Source organism: Humulus lupulus, chromosome 6 (assembly GCF_963169125.1).
Source record: "Humulus lupulus chromosome 6, drHumLupu1.1, whole genome shotgun sequence".
Classification (NCBI taxonomy): Eukaryota; Viridiplantae; Streptophyta; class Magnoliopsida; order Rosales; family Cannabaceae; genus Humulus; species Humulus lupulus.
The window spans coordinates 51,580,936-51,599,793 of NC_084798.1; the positions used below are offsets into that span (position 1 = coordinate 51,580,936).

At 39.7% G+C, this 18,858-nt stretch overlaps 1 protein-coding gene across 3 annotated transcripts in view; it reads left to right on the forward strand.

The window, feature by feature from the left end:
- The first annotated feature begins 2,167 nt into the window (after positions 1 to 2,167).
- Positions 2,168 to 18,858, forward strand: part of LOC133782165 (protein NUCLEOLAR FACTOR 1) — a 53,134-nt gene continuing 36,443 nt past the window's right edge. The window contains exons 1-7 of one of the 3 annotated variants that reach the window (XM_062221374.1): positions 2,168 to 2,610; positions 3,094 to 3,202; positions 3,334 to 3,444; positions 3,619 to 3,754; positions 6,614 to 6,705; positions 17,982 to 18,141; positions 18,250 to 18,394. In XM_062221374.1, the coding sequence (XP_062077358.1) occupies positions 3,175 to 3,202; positions 3,334 to 3,444; positions 3,619 to 3,754; positions 6,614 to 6,705; positions 17,982 to 18,141; positions 18,250 to 18,394 (672 nt within the window). In that variant the 5' untranslated portion in view covers positions 2,168 to 2,610; positions 3,094 to 3,174. The remainder of the gene's footprint in view (positions 2,611 to 3,093; positions 3,203 to 3,333; positions 3,445 to 3,618; positions 3,755 to 6,613; positions 6,706 to 17,981; positions 18,142 to 18,249; positions 18,395 to 18,858) is intronic. The other 2 variants (XM_062221372.1, XM_062221373.1) reach the window with 2 other exon arrangements.

Below are 18,858 nucleotides of genomic sequence, written 5' to 3' on the forward strand. Positions count from 1 at the left end.
GTGCGAATGCAGAGATACTTTGTGTCATTTGCCCAGAAGTACTGTGCTTCTCTCCAATTGTCCAGGACCACGAACCTTTGAAGGGAGGAATTGCAAAAAGGAATTATGGGGAGAAGGGCGTTTGGCACAAGAAATCTTGGGCTCTGAATGTTTCAAATGAATGCAAGTGATTTTGAGGAGCTAGAAATTCAAATTTATACTCTCAAAATGTGCAAGGGAAGTAGTCGATCCCTAGCCGTTGATTACCTATGGAGTAGGTACTTGAGAGTAATCCTACGGTCGTAGTTTGTCGAGGCACGAATCATGATAAAAAAGGTGGGAGAAAGGACGCTTCGGGTACAGTGTGAAAGGATGCTTAGGGGTTAGGGCACAGTGTGAAAGGATGCTTCGGGTATAGTGTGGAAGGACGTGCCATATATGGAATAAACATTTTGGGCGTGGACGAGACCCCTCATTAATTCGCCCCGATATACGGGCCCAACAATAGGGAATTGATGTGTGGCGTTGCCTTATTAGTAAAGAGGGAAAGGTCCAGCCTAAGCGTTTCCCCTGAGAACACTCATCTGGTTAAGTCATCACCGTTCGAGGACGAGTAGAGACTTGGGGGGCAAATGTTGTCCATGTTTTCGTCAAGATGACACGTGGCACTCGTTAAGTGTTAATGGTTCTCAGGAGGTTAGTTAGCATGCCTCGGCACCGGAGAAGGCTTCCTTAGATCTAGCTAGGTATTCTTTAGCCTCTTAGCCGAAGAGTTATAGCATGATGGTTCTCTGCCCCCGGAGAACATTGCCAGCTGTCAAGCACATCATCTTGGGACCACCAAAAACTTCCTGACACGTGACACGCCCCGCGTGTAGTGGTGTCGTTTCCGTACTTAAGACAAATAGCATGTCCCAATGCGCTGCCTGACACGGGAAGATGTGCAACCACTCTCTGACACTGTCAACAACGTGTCGTCCCAAAATGTGGTGGGCTGATACCTCGTAAATGGGCCCCGTGCGATCTGTACAGGCCTTCTAGTTTATTATCATAAGAATTGTAATAATTGGGACTAAGATCCCATCATTATGAGGGATAATAATTATTAAAGTCCCACTTAATTGTCCCTAACCACTATAAATAAGGCGGGGATACTCCATTGTAAGGGGTTCAACTATTGTGTAATTTGAGCAGCATAAACACTGCTAAAAACCTCCATTGAAGCTTGCTTCAAGCACCTCAATACAATAGACTCGTGGACTAGGATTGTTTTATAACCTGAACCACGTAAAACTCTCTATCAATATCATTTTCTTTCAAGTTATGATAGAGAAAAAGGCAGTCAACATGTGCATTATAGTGTTCAAACCACTTTTGAAATTCCATTTCTCTCCTTTCCGTTCCCAAACACCGTTGTAAGAAACAATTATATTAACTCTGGAACCTGCAAATTTACAAAAAAAAAAGGCTTAAGAAAGTTATAAAATTATAGTAAATTTGATGCAAAATCGATGCCTATGCGATGCTATTGGAATTGGCATCGAAACTGATGCCACATCGATGCTTCGACGATGCAATATCGATGCTGCTAGTTGGCAATTATACGCGATGCATGCTTGATGCTAAATCGATGTCATTTCGATGCTAAACACACCAACATACATGGCATTGTCATACCATTGAAATACCTTCGATATTGCATCGCAATGGATTCCCAAATTCTATTCTTGTCCCAGCATCGAAATTGCATTGCAGGAGCATTGATGTGGCATAGCTTCTTAGCCTATTTAGCACCTTCGCGCAATTGCATCACATTTGCATCGATTTGGCATCGTTATACATACATATTTCTTGGAAATCTTTCAGATCTGAAATAACAAATCAAAAAATGCAAAAAAAAAATACCACACTCAACACTAGAATAGTTCGAACCTAGTATCTAACTATGACATTTTATATTCATAAATAGATAAATACTTATCCATGAATTTTTCTCAAAACCGCTAACAATGACAATTTCTTCAGAGTAAATGTAACTTTCAGATCCCAGCAAAAGATAATAATGCATTGAGAGTAAATGTAACTTTGAGATCCGAGCAAAAATAATAATGCATTCAGTTAAGTATGCTTCCATAATTTCATGATGGGTTGCTGCAATTTTTAGCAAGGGTGCGTGAGTGGATGGAAAAGGGACATAGAGAAGAAAGTGTGTTAGATGTTAAAATTTGAGAATTTTTAATGAAAGGGTATTAACAAATTTCAAATCCAAAACATGGTTGGGGTTCATTATGGAGGAGTGTTTCTGTTTTCATATTAACAAATTTCCACGATGCATATAGCCTGAAATTAAGGACTGTCCTTCTAAAGAAAAAAAATAAAGCAACATAAAACTGCTAAAGGACTGCTTCGCTCTCCCTCGCTTTCTCACCGCCGCTCCTCGCCTCTGCACACGCCTCACTGCACTCACCACCGTTTCTCTCCGCTGTGTCTTCTCTCTTACTCTTGCTACATCTCTCTCTCCTTCCACCTGTGTCGGCCACGGTCGAAGTCGACTCCGCCTGCGCCAGCCGCGACAATCGTCCTTCCTTCCACCTGCACCAGCGAGCGGCGACACCGACTGTCCTGTGTAAGGTGCTTCGTTCTTCTAGTTTTATTTTTTAGCTTACTCTTGCAGAGAAAAAAATTAGTAACTATCGAGTGTAATTTTAAACACATCACCTTGATAATTTTTGTCTTGTAAAGATTTTCAGATTGTATTCAGTCAATTTAGTTATGTGAATGGAAGTGTTTATACAATATTTATAATGGTTATGCAGTTAAGGTGTTTGGTTAAATGTTTGAATGAAAAAAAAAGGATAGCTACTATAATGTTTTTGGCAAGTATAATGTGTATTTTCCATATACAATTAATTGCAATTATAAATAAGGCCGCTTGGGAAATCCCTACCCCGCTCCCACTGGGAATATGCAGGGAGGGAGGCGGGAAGTCGCGGGGACGGGAATGAGGAATGCATTCCTCGCAAATTTCCTGCTCCGTTGACATCACTATATATGAGTGAAAATTGGGAATTTATTTAAAACTTTATTTTTAACTTTTTATTCATTTGATTGCAGAGTTTAAAGCGAGTACGCTAACCAAAAAGAAGAAGAAGAACAAAAAGTGGCAGAAATTAAGTTATTAATATATTTTAAATAATGGGGAAGCAGTTTGGGAATAACCGAGGTAAGAGTTTTTCTTTGGTGGTGACCTAAGGTGTGAAAGGAAACTATACATAGAATGTGGTCAATGGACAGTGTGTTCTGCTGCTATTGCTTATGATGTGGCTTTAATCAGATCGTTCTTTTCCAATACAGGTTTAAAGAGACCAAACAAGACCCAGAAGTTTGAGTCAACTCGGCATACCAAGAAAAATCGCTGTGTTGAACAAGAAAAGATTGCCCATCTTGCATCACCTAGTTCCTCAGGCATGTGTTATGTACACCTAGTTCTTCTTCTTCTTCTTTTCTTTTTTTTTAAATATTGCTGATATGATTGGTTGCCAATGCTATGCCAAATGATAATTGGTCTTGATGTCCATTAATTAAAATTAGAGAAGTTCATATTAGATTTGAAGTTTTTGAGTAACTTTTGGATTGCAGGGGAACTCTCTGAGGAAGAAACTGGAAACGTAGCTCCCACAGAAGAAATAATTCATAAGGAATCATCAACATATGACGAGTTGTTGAAATTGCTGAGCTCATCTAGTAAATCTGTTGCACATGCTAATAAGCAGAGGTAATTGACCTTTAAAAGAAGTCTTGTTATACATTATCTGTATTAGAGGAGATTGCTGAATTTATTTTATATGATTGGAAGAACTTCCTTATTGATTCTGCAAGCCCAATAGACTTTAGTTTTGTGTCTGATAGTACTCTCTTGGATTGCTAGTTTTTGAGGAACAATAGTAAGTCGTTTATTCTGCTTACTTAGAACTCTTCATTGGGTTTTATTTGGATGAGCATACTGTCTGCTATGTACTAGAAGTTCTTTTTCTCAGAAGTTAGCTGAATTTAGTGTTGCATAATGATACTGATTTTGTTTGCCTGAGGCAATCAGCAACTTTGTTTTCTCAAAAACTTTGTAACTAGGTAAATCATAAAGTGAATGGAAATGGCCTTTTTTTAGATAAGTACTTAATGCCAAACTATATTTTATACTTGTTACAGTTTAAGAAATCTTATTTGGATCTGGGGTGTTTTCCTTATTAAATGAAAAATGTAAGCTTTTGACGGGAATCAAGGGGTGAGCCTCAAATTGAACCCATCTACGAAAAGAAATCGTAAACTATGAAAAATAAGAAATTCGTACATATAAGAAGACACATAATATAGAAGTACATAAAAAAGACACATAATAGAGAAGTACATATAAGTCCACAGTCAAAAAGATGTTTGAAAAACATAAAATTATTAGCTTAGGATAGAACTAGCATTCTAAATAAGTCTAGAGCCTAAAAAAGCTGAAGGCTTCTTTCTAGCTTACTATTATAGTTGCCTAGGAAGACAATAGTCTTGGCTTTTGTTTATTTTTTACTTCCTCATAGATCGGAGTTATTGTTGTATCTCTTTGTAACTATTGTCTTGTGCTTTTAAGTGTTTTTGTCTTGTCAGTGGCTGAGCTTGTATTATTCTCTACAATTAATACAAGTACGATGTTTTGTTTCAATATATATTTTAAAGAAACGTTTAATAGATTTAGGAACACTCAATTAAACTGCTAAGAAAATATTGATGATACCTTATATCTTATCATCTCTTGTAAATCTTTTCCCTTTCTAATACATTTTTTTTGGTAACAAAATAAAAAACTAGTAGAAATCAATTAAAATTCTAATCAAGAAGCCCTAAAATCTATTCAAATTATCCCGTATCATCAAGGCCTATGCCTCATGGTTCTTTTTTTTAATAAGAAAAAAAAAAGAATAATTACAACCAAAAAAGACCAGCTGAGGCAAAAGCACTAACAGCTGAATTCACGTAACCCAAAAACTGACACAAGTTCAACATAGAAAAACATAAAAGAGATAAATTACATCAAGCATTCCCAATCCCTTAAACAAAACAGAAAAGGAAAATAAGGCAAAAACCTGAACACTCTTTAGCCATATAGCAACCCACAACGTGACTCTTTCCCAAATGCACTCCAACTCAGTTTTCTTAATTTGAAATATCTTGTCATTTGTCTCCAACTAAATGGCCCACAACATAAACACTGCAGTTCCTAATTAACTTCTCTCTTTTTTCTTTTTTGTAAACTAGTTCTTTTGCCTAATCCTACAATATTTGAATACCAAGAAACTATAGCAATTGCTATGTAGGTGCTCAGGATGGACTCGAATCTCAGACTTTATGGAGCAACCCACTACCTGACCATCTGAGCTACCCCTTGGGTAATTAGCTTCCTTTTCTTAACAAAGCCTCTTAAAAACTCTTGGATTATCAAATCATAACAAGTCTTTGCGGCAGTCCATTGTAAAATGAATTCAGGTAGAAGCTTAGCCCATAAAATTCTTGCAAACAGACAATGTAAACAAAATATGGTCCATTGTCTCAAACCTCTTCTCACAAAGAACACACCATGAAGGGAAAATCACTTAACAAGGACTTCGTTTTTAATATTTTCAATTGTGTTAGTTTTATCTATCAATCACCCAAAGACGTTGATTTTAATAGGGATGTTTGCTTTCAATATGAATTTATAAGGTTCAAATTTCATTCCTAGCTTTTTTTTTCATTGAGTAGGGGAACATTGATTTACATGAAAGACCAGCACTCCCCTTATCTTCCTATCCCGAACTACTTGATTTTCCCATTAAGCAGATCTAACAAATCAACCAAGGGATTTGAATGTAATGAAGTAAAATAAAACGAAACGTAAGCCTCAATAGAATGATTTTTTTTTGACTAAAGTAGGTCAAATCCTAGGTTTCTATTCATTTTCCTAATCCAATCGCTTCAAGACAAACCGAAATTTTGGGCGCAAGGTTCCACTTGTCGGGTGGAAGAAAGAAGTTGCTATGGAATGTGGCAGTCTTCACTATTATTTGGGCAGTTTGGCTAGAAAGGAAGAATAATTTATCTCAATGATGCAAAAGAGAATGTGGGATTTATTTGGAAAAAGGCTAAGCATTGGGTGGCTATATGGACCCTTAGGCCTCAATGATAAGGATTTTAAGCATATTCTTTCTCAATGTTTCTTTGTCATTAATACTTGTGGTTGTATTGTGCCAATTTTTGTGATAGTCTTGTGTATAAAAATATATATATTTATATTATGACGTTTCAGAATGGAGAAGCATTTCGTTGCTATCTAGGCTATAATACAGATGATAACCCATCATCTCATATTAATATAACTTTTGCTTAATATGTTTTTATATATAAAAAATCCAAAATGGGATTCAAGGCGCAAGAATTTGTATACATTAGTTTGTGAGTCGTTCAAAAATTATGTTTTTGTTATTTAATGATTTTTCAGAAAAAATTAAATAAGTGAAGTTTTTTTTAATAAATTAATTTTTAAAAAAAAATAAAACATCCATTTTTTTTATTAATAATGAAGAGATCTTCTTGTATGCTTCTTTCCTTTGAACAGACAAAGACAAGAAGAAGGTATAAGTGACACAGAGGAGGATGAGGATGATGAAACTTCTAGTTTGCCCGAGGAAGTAGATGATGATGCGAAAGGTAAAACATTTTGGATTTTAATAAGAAAAATACGAAAACACCACTCTATTATGGCTAAATACCACATTTAACATTTGTTATTGGAAAGTTCAAAGGTATTTCCTATATTTTAAATAGAAAAAAAGTATACTATCTTTGTCATTTTGGTCGAACTTCTATCTTTTTCTATCTCAATAAATTAGTGATTTTCTTAAAAATAAAAATATAATGAGAAATATGTCTGATGTATTCTTGCTTTCAAATATGTTTCAGACATTTTAAATATTTCATGCCAAAAATGTGACCAAAAGTCAAGAGGGTGTATAATATATATATATTTTTTTTTGAAAATAGAGTGAATAGAGTATCTTTATGCCATGATTCATTCCTTTTGTATTTAATGACATTCTTTTGAATTCTTGGTCGTTTTTTCTTTATGGTTTGTTTTGTTTCTTTCCTTTTTTGTTGTTGTTGTGTGTAGTATATACAAGTTGGTTAATGATTTAATAGTTTACTTCTTTGTAGGTGTATTTACCCACTTTTGCTTGCATTCTTTCGAACTCCAATATTAATACAAGCTGAAATCTTGTTTTAAAAAAATAATTTAAAAGTAAAATTTCCTTTTCTAGAAAAAAAATTCATTATATTCAGATTTTATTTTTAGGCTTTGTGCTATTTAGTTTGAGATTTATCTTAAATAATAGAGTATGGAGCTATAATTACCTTGACTTATTATTATTGTCAACATCTTTGTCTTTACCATCCAAGTTGTAGGTTTCATCTTATGATACTTGGCCTATCAGGATGACTAGTATGTGTACTTTGAACTGAGCAAGGAGAGCTTAATTTTTTATTTATTTATTATGATGATAATTGGCTAAGGGGTGACAATGAGATGATGTGTTTAATATGGAATTGAATGACATACGTAAACATATTTGAAGCCCAATTTTAGGGTTACAAAATAATTTGAGTACTTGATATGATTCCCTTTTTACTTACAAGAAGCAAGAAAATAACAGTGTATTTGGAAGAGATGAAATGTACTCTGTGAACTAGGAAGAAGCAAGCTTTTTTTATTATTATTTAATTGGCAGTGGGGGTGGGTGTGACATGTAATTGAATGAAAGTATATAGACATATTTAAACTTCTATTTTAGGGCTAAAAAATAACACGAGTACTTTATTAGTTGATCTCTATTATAAATGGTCCGGGTAGTTTTTGCTTGGATAGAGTTGTATAAGCAATCGAGCAATAAAATGTTTCCTAGGACCTGACCCTAGGATAGCTGTAAATAGCTTTTATGATTTGTACAGTTAGAAGTTAACTTTGTATATTCTATTTATAGGCTATTCTCTTTGTAATACGAAATCATATCAATAAAACTCAGTCTTTCCACATGGTATTAGAGCTGCTTTTCTGAGACATTTTTTCATTATTTGTCTTAAACTTTCTGCCCATTTTGAGGCCTTATTTTCCATAACTTGTCTCTAAGTCTCTGTCCATTTTGAGGCTTTCTTTTCACTATGTCTCTAAGTTTCTGTCCATTTTGAAACTTTCTTTTCTTATCATTTGTCTCCAAATTTCTGTCCATTGATATTCGACCATGGCCACTCCAATTGATCCAATCTCCACAATGACAACTTGCCATTTCTGAAATTTCCAAGCCATCCTCTGGTGAAATTTCCAAGTCATCCATCTGAGGCTGTTTCCCTTCATTTCGACCAGCCCACACTTCAAATCACCATTCACAAATTGAATGGTCAAAACTTCCTTCAATGGTCACGTTCAGTGACCTTGTATCTCCGAGGTCGCAACCGTTTGGGCTATTTGATAGGTGAAATATCTGCTCCAGCCTCCACCGGTTCGTCCTATGCCAAATGGGATTCTGAAAACTATCTTATCATTGCCTGGCTCATCAACTCCATGTAGGCAGAAATAGGCCAAACCTATTTATTTCTCGCTATTGCTAAGGAGGTTTGGGACGTTGTAAAAGAAACCTTTTCTTAACTTGAGAACTCTGCTCAAGTGGTTGAACTCAAATCAAAACTCAGGGACCAACGACAACAAGACCTTCTTGTACTCAATACTATAGTGCTTTGTACAATCCTTGGCCGAAAGTTGACTTGTTTTATGTTCCTGAGTGGAAGTGTTCCGATGATGCCTCCTACAAGAAAATGCTTGATCATGAGAGGCTGTTTGATTTCATTCATGGTTTGAACCAGGAACTAGAAGAAGTCCGTGGTTGTCTTCTTGGTAAAACTCCTCTTCCCTCTATTCGTGAAGCTTTTGCAGAGGTACACTGTGAGGAAAGTATAAAACGGGTGATGATGGAACCCCTTCCAAACTTCGAAGTTGCTCACCCTCACTCTGCCCTTGTTGCTCGATGGCCAACAACTGGAGGCGATTTTCGTGCATCACGGCGTGACCTTCCTTGGTGCGATCATTGCAGCAAACCTGGTCACACTAAGGCCACTTGCTGGAAGCTCCATGGCATGCTGACTAGAAACCTTGGAATGTTGCTGACAACAATTCTGAAGGGCGAGCTTTGACAGCTGCACAACCCGAGTCATTCCCTTTCACCACTCACCAGATTGCTCAACTCCATCGACTTCTCCAATCTACTTCCACCCCAGGTACTTCTGCTGCATTCACTACTCAAACAACCCCATGGATTATTGACTCTGGAGCTTCTGGCCATATGATTGGTCAATCTCATTAGTTTAACTCTTATAGCCCTTGTCCAGGTACTATCAAGATAAAAATTGCTTATGGTTCGGTATCCACAGTGGTTGGTAAAGGCTCCATTTATTTGTCTCCTTCCCTTACACTTTCGATTAGCAAGCTCACTCTTGACCAAGGCTGCATTGCAAAATTCTCACCTTTTGTTGCGACTTTCAGGAAATGTCCTCGGGGAAGACGATTGGGAGTGTGAAGGAATGTAGTGGGCTGTACTACTTTGATGTTGATCAAGCCCCAGCTCAAGTTACTAAAAGTTTGTTTTTTGGTTGCACTGTTACTAGTGATAGTGAGATTATGAGGTGGCACTATCGATTAAGCCATCCTAGTTTTCCCTATCTAAACCATTTGTTTCCTAGTATGTTTCATAATAAAAACTTGAGCATGTTTAAATGTGGGGTGTGTCAATTTGCAAAACATACTCGTACAGTTTTTTGTTCCCGACCATTTAAAACCTCCAATCCCATTTCACTCATTCATAGTGACATGTGGGGGCTAATACATGCTGGTTCATAACTTTCATTGATGACCATACACGTTTAAACGAAGTGTTGGCATTTATTAGAGGTAGCTAGGGCCATGATGTTTACCACTTCCGTTCCTTAGCAATTTTGGGGGAGGCCGTTTTAATAGCAACTTATCTTATCAATAGGATGCCATCCCGAGTCTTGTATCGTCAAACTCTACTCTCCTTGCTTTTTAAAGCTTATCCTCACACTCATCTCCTGTCGGATATTCCACTTGAAACGTTTGGTTGTACCTCCTATGTTCATGTTTTAGGACCCCATCACACAAAATTAGAACTACGTTCTCACAAATGTGTTTTCCTTGGTTATTCTTCTACTAAGAAAGGTTACAAATGCTACAATCCTGTATGCATGTCTCTTTAGATGTCACATTCAATGAAGAAAAACCTTTCTATCCCAACACTTCGCCTCATGGAGGGAGTGCGAGTGATGCTTGTTTTTGGGATACTTGTCTACCAATGGTGGGATTTGAGTTTGGTCAATCTGTTGAACCCAATCCTATCGTACACCATGATAACATTGATCTTGACAAAACTCAAGCGGTAGAAAACATAGAACAAAGGAATATATAAAAAGAGTTACTAGTTTATACTAGGTGACAGGGAAAACACCAAGTGATGCAACCAACTACAGACCCCGCATCCCATGAGTCAGAACCAGCGACAAATCCCAATGTAAGTAATTCTTTAAGCTTTGTCTTGGCTGAGTGTAATCCTAATTTTGAGCATCCTAGTGTGATAGAAGCAAATTTACCCATTGCTAAAAGGAAAGGAACTAGGAGTTGTCCTTTGCACCCACCCAATATCCAAGTATGTGTGCTATAGCAGACTCACACCCAAGTTCAAAGCCTTCGTTGCCAAATTGAGGAAGTTATCATTCCAAGGAACATAGATAAAGCCTTCTTGAATTATGAGTGGAAGAGAGTAGTGTACGGGGGAAATAGGGGCACTGGAAAAAATGCAACTTGGGAAATAGTTTCTCATCCAAAGGACAAACATGTGGTAGGATGCAAGTGGGTATTCACAGTAAAATACAAAGTTTATGGCACTATAGACAGGTACAAGGAAAGATTGGTTGTAAGAGGATTCACTCAAATATATGGGGTGGATTACATTGAAACATTTGCACCAGTTGCTAAGCTAAATAATGTGGGAATTTGATTATCAGTAGCTGCTAATCTTGATTGGCCTTTGCAGTAATTAGATATTAAGAACGCATTCCTTAATGAAAATTTCGGAAGAGGAGGTATACATGAAGATTCCTGTTGGTTTTGAAGAAAAATATGGAAAAGGAACAGTGTGTCACTTAAGGAAATCTCTCTATGGCCTAAAGCAATCTCTAAGGGCATGGTTTGAGAGGTTCAAACAAGTAATTAAGAATCATGGATATAAACAAGGCCAATTAGATCAAAATTTATTTTTCAAACATTCAAAAGATGGAAAGATTGCGCTTCTTATTGCCTGTGGATGACATGATTCTAACCGGAGATGACCTTAATAAGTTAGAAACACTTAAAACGTTGCTAGCCCAAGAATTTGAAGTGAAGGACCTTGGTCAAATGAGATATTTTTTGGGAATGGAGATTGCAAGGACCAAGCAAGGGATTTCAGTCTCTCAGCGCAAATATGTTATTGATCTACTCAAAGAGGCGGGTATGCTCGGGTGTAAACTAGTAGCAACTCCTATAGAGCCAAAAGAGAAATACAAGCAAGTGATAACTAAGAAACCAATGGGCAAAGGGATGTATCAACGACCGGTGGGAAAATTGATATATTTATCTTACACGAGACTAGACATTGCCTTCGCAGTTAGCTTGGTCAGTCAATATATGCATAATCCTTCAGAAGAACACTTGGAGGCAGTGTATAGGATACTGCGATATCTATAGAAAACACCAGGAAAAAGGTTATTATTAAAAAAGAATGAAGAAAGAAGTGTGGAAGCTTTCACAGATGCTGATTGGGCAGGATCGATTGAGGACAGAAGATCAATCTCAGGATATTGCACCAAGGTATGAGGAAACCTTGTTACTTGGAGAAGTAAAAAGCAACCTATGGTCGTCAGGAGCAGTGCAGAAGCTGAACTTAGAGCTCTTGCTGAAGGAGTATGTGAATTAATCTGGATCAAACGTGTCCTTGAAGTGCTAAAACTCCGAAGAACCAATTTTTTGAAACTATACATCGACTATAAGTCAGCAATAAATATAGCACACAATCTAGTTCATCACGATAGAACAAAACACGTGGAGGTGGATCGTCATTTCATTAAAGAAAAAATTGAAGATAGAATTATGTGTTGTGTATGTGCCGGCAAACAACAAGTCGCTGATTTACTTCTAAAGACTTGTCAAAGGAAAGCTTCGAGGAACAAGTGTGCAAGCTGGGCATGCGGGACTTGTATCCTCCAGTTTGAGGGAGGGTGTAGAAATAATTATGATAGCTGTCTAAATCTGTGTATTTATTACTTAGGATAGTGATGTGCCCACTTCCTTGTAAACTTCAATGTAACAGTATACGCTAGCAAATAACAATACACAATATCCAGAAGATGATGAAAAAAAAAACTTGTATTGAATATACTGAAATGGAATTGGAAATCAGTACACTAGGAAATTCGAGAGTCCTGTACTCTCCAGAGATGTCAAAAGCCATCAGCTCCAACATACCCCTGACATTCCCCCTGATCCCAATACAAAAGGATCCCAACTACCTCAGCAATTACCAAACTACCCCTTACACAACGAAAGACACCCCTGCCCTTACTTCAATTTTATTGAGAGGAGGTCTCCTTTGACCTCTGTCTCTTTTTCTAAAAAAAAAGGTGAAAATTCGGAAACTGGTTTCGAATGGCATCAAAGCTTTCCCAAGTGGCTTCAAACGGAGGTAGGTTCTTCCACTGAATGAGCACTTCCTTCCCTTGGTTCTGACTCGCAAGACGCACATCTAACACGGCTGCTGGTTCCACGAGCAACTCCAAGTCAGCAGACAATTGCGGTGGTAAAATGGGAGACGAGTTAGCGACCCCCCGAGTTGCACGAAGAAGAGACACATGGAAGACTGGATGAACACAAGAGTCCGCTGATAAATCCAAGTGATAAGAAACAGGGCCAATGCGCCGAAGGATCTCGAAGGGCCCATAGAAACAGGCTGCCAACTTCTCATTCTTTCGCCTTGCCAAGGTCTTCTGCCGATATGGTCGTAGCTTCACAAAAACCAAGTCATCGACTTGGAATTCCACCAGGCGACATTTAGAATCAGATGCCGCCTTCATTTTCTATTGGGCCCGAAGCAAATGCATTTTAAGGTCCCCAAGAAAAGCATATCTATCCAACAGTCATTGATCCACGGCCACTACCGAGGAAGTATTCGCTATATATCTGACCAATGGTGGAGGATCATGCCCGTAAAGAACTCAGAAAAGAGTGCACCCCAAGGAGGAGTGGAAACTAGTATTATACCAGTATTCGGCTCATGGGAGCCACTTGGTCCACGCCTTGGGCTTATCGGAGGCAAAATAATGCAAATAAGTCTTGAGGCAGCGATTAACTACCTCGGATTGGCCATCCGTCTTAGGGTGGTAGGCGGTGCTATGGCACAACTTCGTGCCTTGTAGTCGAAACAATTCAGCCCAGAAATGGCTGAGAAAAACCTTGTCTCTGTCGGACACAATGGTCCTCGGTATGCCATGCAATTTCACAACATTCTTACAAAAAATTTCAGCAACACTCTTCGCAGTAAATGGATGTCGGAGTGGCATAAAGTGACTGTACTTACTTAATCGATCCACAACCACAAAAATCGTATCCACCCCTTCCGACCTCGGTAATCCCTCGATAAATTCCATAGTAAGATCCTCCCACACTTGGTTGGGCAACGCCAATGGCTGAAGCAAACCAGCTGGCGACATAGCTAAGGCTTTGTTTCGTTGACAAACCTCACACTGCTGCACATATTCGACAACCCTCTTCTTCATACCCTTCCAAAACACATTTCCTGCAAGTCGTTGATAAGTTCGAGTCTCGCCTGAGTGACCCCCAATACTAGAGGCATGATACTCGTGCAAGAACGGAGGAATCAAAGATGTGGCAGAAAGCACCAACCTACCCTTATATAATAATCTGTCATGCTCCACTGAAAAACCTGGAACCACCCGCCCTTGCGTCAAATCCTCACGCACCTAAGCTAGAAAAACATCTTGCAAGACTTCCTTGTGTACTACCTCCCAATCGAGCCACTGAACCGATGATAGTGTCGAGCACTCCACTGCTGGTTGACGAGAAAGGGCATCCGCTGCTCTATTTCCCTCTCCAGGCCAGTAGTGAATCTCAAAGTCAAAACCCAACAACTTCACCACCCATTTCTGTGTCTCCGGAGTGACCACTCGTTGTTCCAAGAGGAACTTAAGGCTTTGCTAGTCTGTCCGAACTAAGAACCGCCTCCCTAACAAATAAGGGCGCCATTTCAGCATTGCCAACACGATGGCCATCAACTCTTCATAAATAGACTTGAGTTGAGCACGAGGTTTTAACACTTGGCTGAAATAAGCAATTGGGTGTCCCTCTTGCATCAACACGGCGCCAATCCCCTGGCCCGAGGCATTGGTCTCAACTACAAACTACTTCTCAAAATTCGGTAGGGCGAGCACGGGAACTGAAGTCATTGCCCTCTTCAAAGCCGTGAAAGCTGCAGTCGCGGTCTCGTTCCAACCAAACTGGTCCTTCTTCAATTGGTCGGCAAGAGGCCTAGCAATAGCTCCATAACCTGTCACAAACTTGCGGTAGTAACCGGTGAGGATGAGGAAACCCCTAAGTTCCTTGAGATTCCTTGGAATGGGCCATGCTTCTATAGCTGCAGTCTTCGAAGGATCCACTACCACCCCATCCCCGGAAAGGATATGACCGAGGTACTCCACGCGATCTTGAGCAAACTTGCATTTCTTCATATTGGCATACAAGTGATTGGAAGCCAAGGTTTAGAGCACTACAGTTGGATGCCACACATGAGAAGCCAAATCCGGGCTATACACCAAGATGTCATCGAAGAAAACCAATACAAAGCAGCGGAGGTAAGGTTTGAACACATCGTTCATGAGAGACTGAAACGTGGCCGGTGCATTAGTGAGGTCTAATGGCATCACCAGGAACTCATAGTGACCCTCATGAGTTCGGAATGCCGTCTTATGCACATCGGATGGGCACACCCGAATTTGGTGATATCCTGATTTCACGTCCAGTTTGGAGAATATCTTGGCCCCATGCAACTCGTCGATCAACTCATTGGTAACCGGAATGGGAAACTTGTCGGGAACCGTCTCGCGATTTAGGGCTTGGTAATCAACACAGAAACGCAAACTCCCATCTTTCTTCTTCACCAATAACACCGGGCTAGAGAATGGGAATGGGCCGATACTCAGTTGAATAATCCCTGCTGCCAACATTTTGCCCACAAGTTTCTCAATCTCAGTTTTCTGAATGTGGGGATAGTAATAGGGTCGAACACTAATCGGGGCAGTGCCTTCTTTGAGGGTGATGCCATGCTCATGACTACGTGGTGGCGACAAAGAATTAGGCATCTCAAACACCTCGTGGTACTGCTGTAATAACTTGGAAATCTCCTTGGGTACTGAGGATGGAGACACCATGGCTGTCGTATTCCCCAATTCAACCCATATGCCTTGTTTCTCCAGTTGTAAAGTTCGCATCATCGCCTTCAGCGAAACTCGCGTTTCATGCAAGGAGGGGTTGCCAGTCAAGGTAACCAATTGCTCACCCTCCTTTAGCTTCATCACATGGTCCTTCCAATTATGATAGGTTCCACCCAAAGTCTCCAACCATTGAATCCCAAGAATGACGTCGGTACTGGCCAAGGGAAGAGGAAGGAAATCAGCTGTAATTGCTAGTGCCTGCAAGCCTAAATGCACATCCCGACACACACCCTCACCCTTAACAACCTGTCCTGTCCCCATCTGAACCCCATACGCGTCCATGGTTGAGACAGGAAGGTCCAATTTGGTTGCAAGATCAGCGGTGATAAAGTTGTGAGTGGCCCCACTATCAATGAGGACCACCACGTCCTGTCCATTAATGGTGCCCAGCAACTTTATGGTCTTGGGAGAGCTTAAGCCCACGACTTCCACAATGTGTGCCTTAGCCACCTCCTCTAGGCAAGTCTCAATCGCCTCCTCCACAGTGCCCTCGATAGCTCCAAAATCCTCCTCCTGGAGCAAGATGACTTGCAATTCGGGAGACTTACATTGATGACCCGCATGCCACTTCCCATCACACTTAAAACAAACCCCTCAGGCCTTTTTCTCCCGAACTTCTGCTTCTGTAAGTCGTCGAAACCTGCCCTTTTTGTTCGACGGGGCTGGGAAAGAGGGGGCTAACGTCGTGCCCTTGGGAGACTATGCGAGACTACTGGAACCAGTGGAACGAGAGGCAGGTGGATTGAAAGGGCCGACCACCGCCCTATGGGCTCGGAGCATGGTTTGATTAGCTTCAATGGTTTGGGCCAAGTCTATGGCCTTCTCCAAGCCCGCAGGTTCTAACATACGTAATGGGCCCAAAATTTCGGGTTTCAAGCCTTTGAGAAAAATGGACTCCAATAAGGGTTCTGTTACTGAACCCAAGGAGGATGCTAGAAGCTCAAACTGGCGCCGATACTCATCAACGGTTGTGGTTTGCTTCACGCCAAAGAAGCGCTCATAAATGGATCCTTCATGGGAGGAACGAAAACGACGGAGCAGCAGAGACTTAAACTCCAGCCAATGCCGAATGGGTCGCTGACGATGCTCCCACTGGAACCAGCATAACGCATCTCCCTCCAAACATAGCACTGTTGCTTCCAACTGCTCCGGTGGTGACAAGCGCTGCAGACTAAAATACCTCTCGGTTCTTTAAGTCCAGTCGTCGGGATCGTCGCTTGTGAACATCGAAAATTCAATCTTCTGCGGCGTGAACTCCGGCCGATGGAACCCCTCGACTTCCCGAACGGAGGAGCCACTCGCGGGCGGTGGACCAGGAGACGGCGTGTCCATCGACCCTACAACACCTTTGCTAGTAGGCGATCGTGGCCCATTCGAGAGGGACTTCAACATAATATCCAACTTGGCATTAAGGTCTTCAAACTGCCGGTCTTGCTTCGCTCGCAACTCCGAGAGCTCACCCTGTACGGCACTCATTGCACCCTCCACGTACTCAACTCTCGACTCCATGCGCTTTGGAGGCATCCGCTAGCAAGGACGGCTGTGATACCAATTGATGTGCCCACTTCCCTGTAAACTTCAATGTAACAGTATACGCTAGCAAATAACAAAACACAATATCCAGAAGATGATGAAAAAATGCACTTGTATTGAATATACTGCAATGGAATTGGAAATCAGTACACCAGGAAATTCGAGTCCTTTACTCTCCAGATATGTCAAAAGCCGTCAGCTCCAAAATACCCCTGACATCCCCCCTGATCCCAATACAAAAGGATCCTAACTACCTCAGCAATTACCAAACTACCCTTTACACAACAAAAGACACCCCTGCCCTGCCCTTACTCGCTCTCTTAGCTCTTCTGCTGTATGTAAAATGTATAGGAGGCCTAACGGATAGCTGGCTACATCTATAACCCAGATAGCTAGGATAGTTGTCTAATTCTAGGACCTGATCCTAGGATAGCTGTAAATAGCTTTTATGATTTGTACAGTTAGAAGTTAACTTTGTATATTCTATTTATAGGCTTTTCTCTTTGTAATACGAAATCATATCAATAAAACTCGGTCTTTCCACAATATTTGTTAGAAATGTAGTAGTTGCAAGTTCTTAGTGAGATATGGAATCTCCTGAAGATGAATCTTATTTTGTTTCTTATGTTTAATTTGTTTGTGCTAGAATGGCCTGTTTCAAGTTTTAGCATTGAAGTTTTGTCGTTTATAGACAGAATCGTTTATATCTGTGTTTGTGAGTATGAAGTTAGTTTTAAATGTGCTATTTTTGTTTTATAATTTTGTTTGCTGCTTTCATACTTTACTGTTTCTAGAAATTGACAATGAGTCTCTGAAAAGTGACAAACTGCAAAATGGAAGAATAGCTGGCGTTGACAAACAAACTGAAGATGAGATAGAGACCTCTGGCTTAGATGAGGAACATGACTCAGGAATCGATGATGAATCTGCTGTTGAGGCTACAGTGAGTGACAGGTATTTTTACGTCACATTTTGTTTAGGTTTTCTTGTCTTATGGTGTCATTAAAAATCTGTTTAATCATTGTATTCATTCATATCTGTGATAATTTTTATATCATGCAGTGCGTTTAGCAGACACGTGGGACACATTTTATCAAAAGTAGAGGTTGATAACCTGTCAACAATGAAATGGAAATATAAATGGGAGGTTCCTGCTATTGGGATGTCAAATTCCAGGTGGGTAGGCACAGGAGAGTGTTTCTTAAAGGTACAACTGCCTTTTTCTTAATTATTATTATTATTCTTCTATGTAAATTCTCGTACATGAATATTTTTTCCCAAATATTTTGCATTCTGCAACTTTGACGGTTGCCTAACAGTACTCACTTACCTCTGTTTGTCTACATGCTACACCCTTACAATCTCTTGGATATATTTCTCATAATTTCTCATGCCTTTTCAGTAATAGAGACTATTTTATAGTGTTGCAAAATATTTGCTTATCTTACTCTATAAGTATTCTTGTAGATGAAAGAGTCTTTGTGGTAATTATTATTATATTAGAGTATTTTTTTTTAACACAAAACTGCTATATTAATAAGAAAAGCAAAATACAGTCAAAGAAAGAATATGAGAACAAGACACAAAAATAATCCCAGAACCCAATGACAAAAGGTGAATAAACAAGGAAATGTGGGAAGACCACACGGGTGGATATATTACCTAAAACAC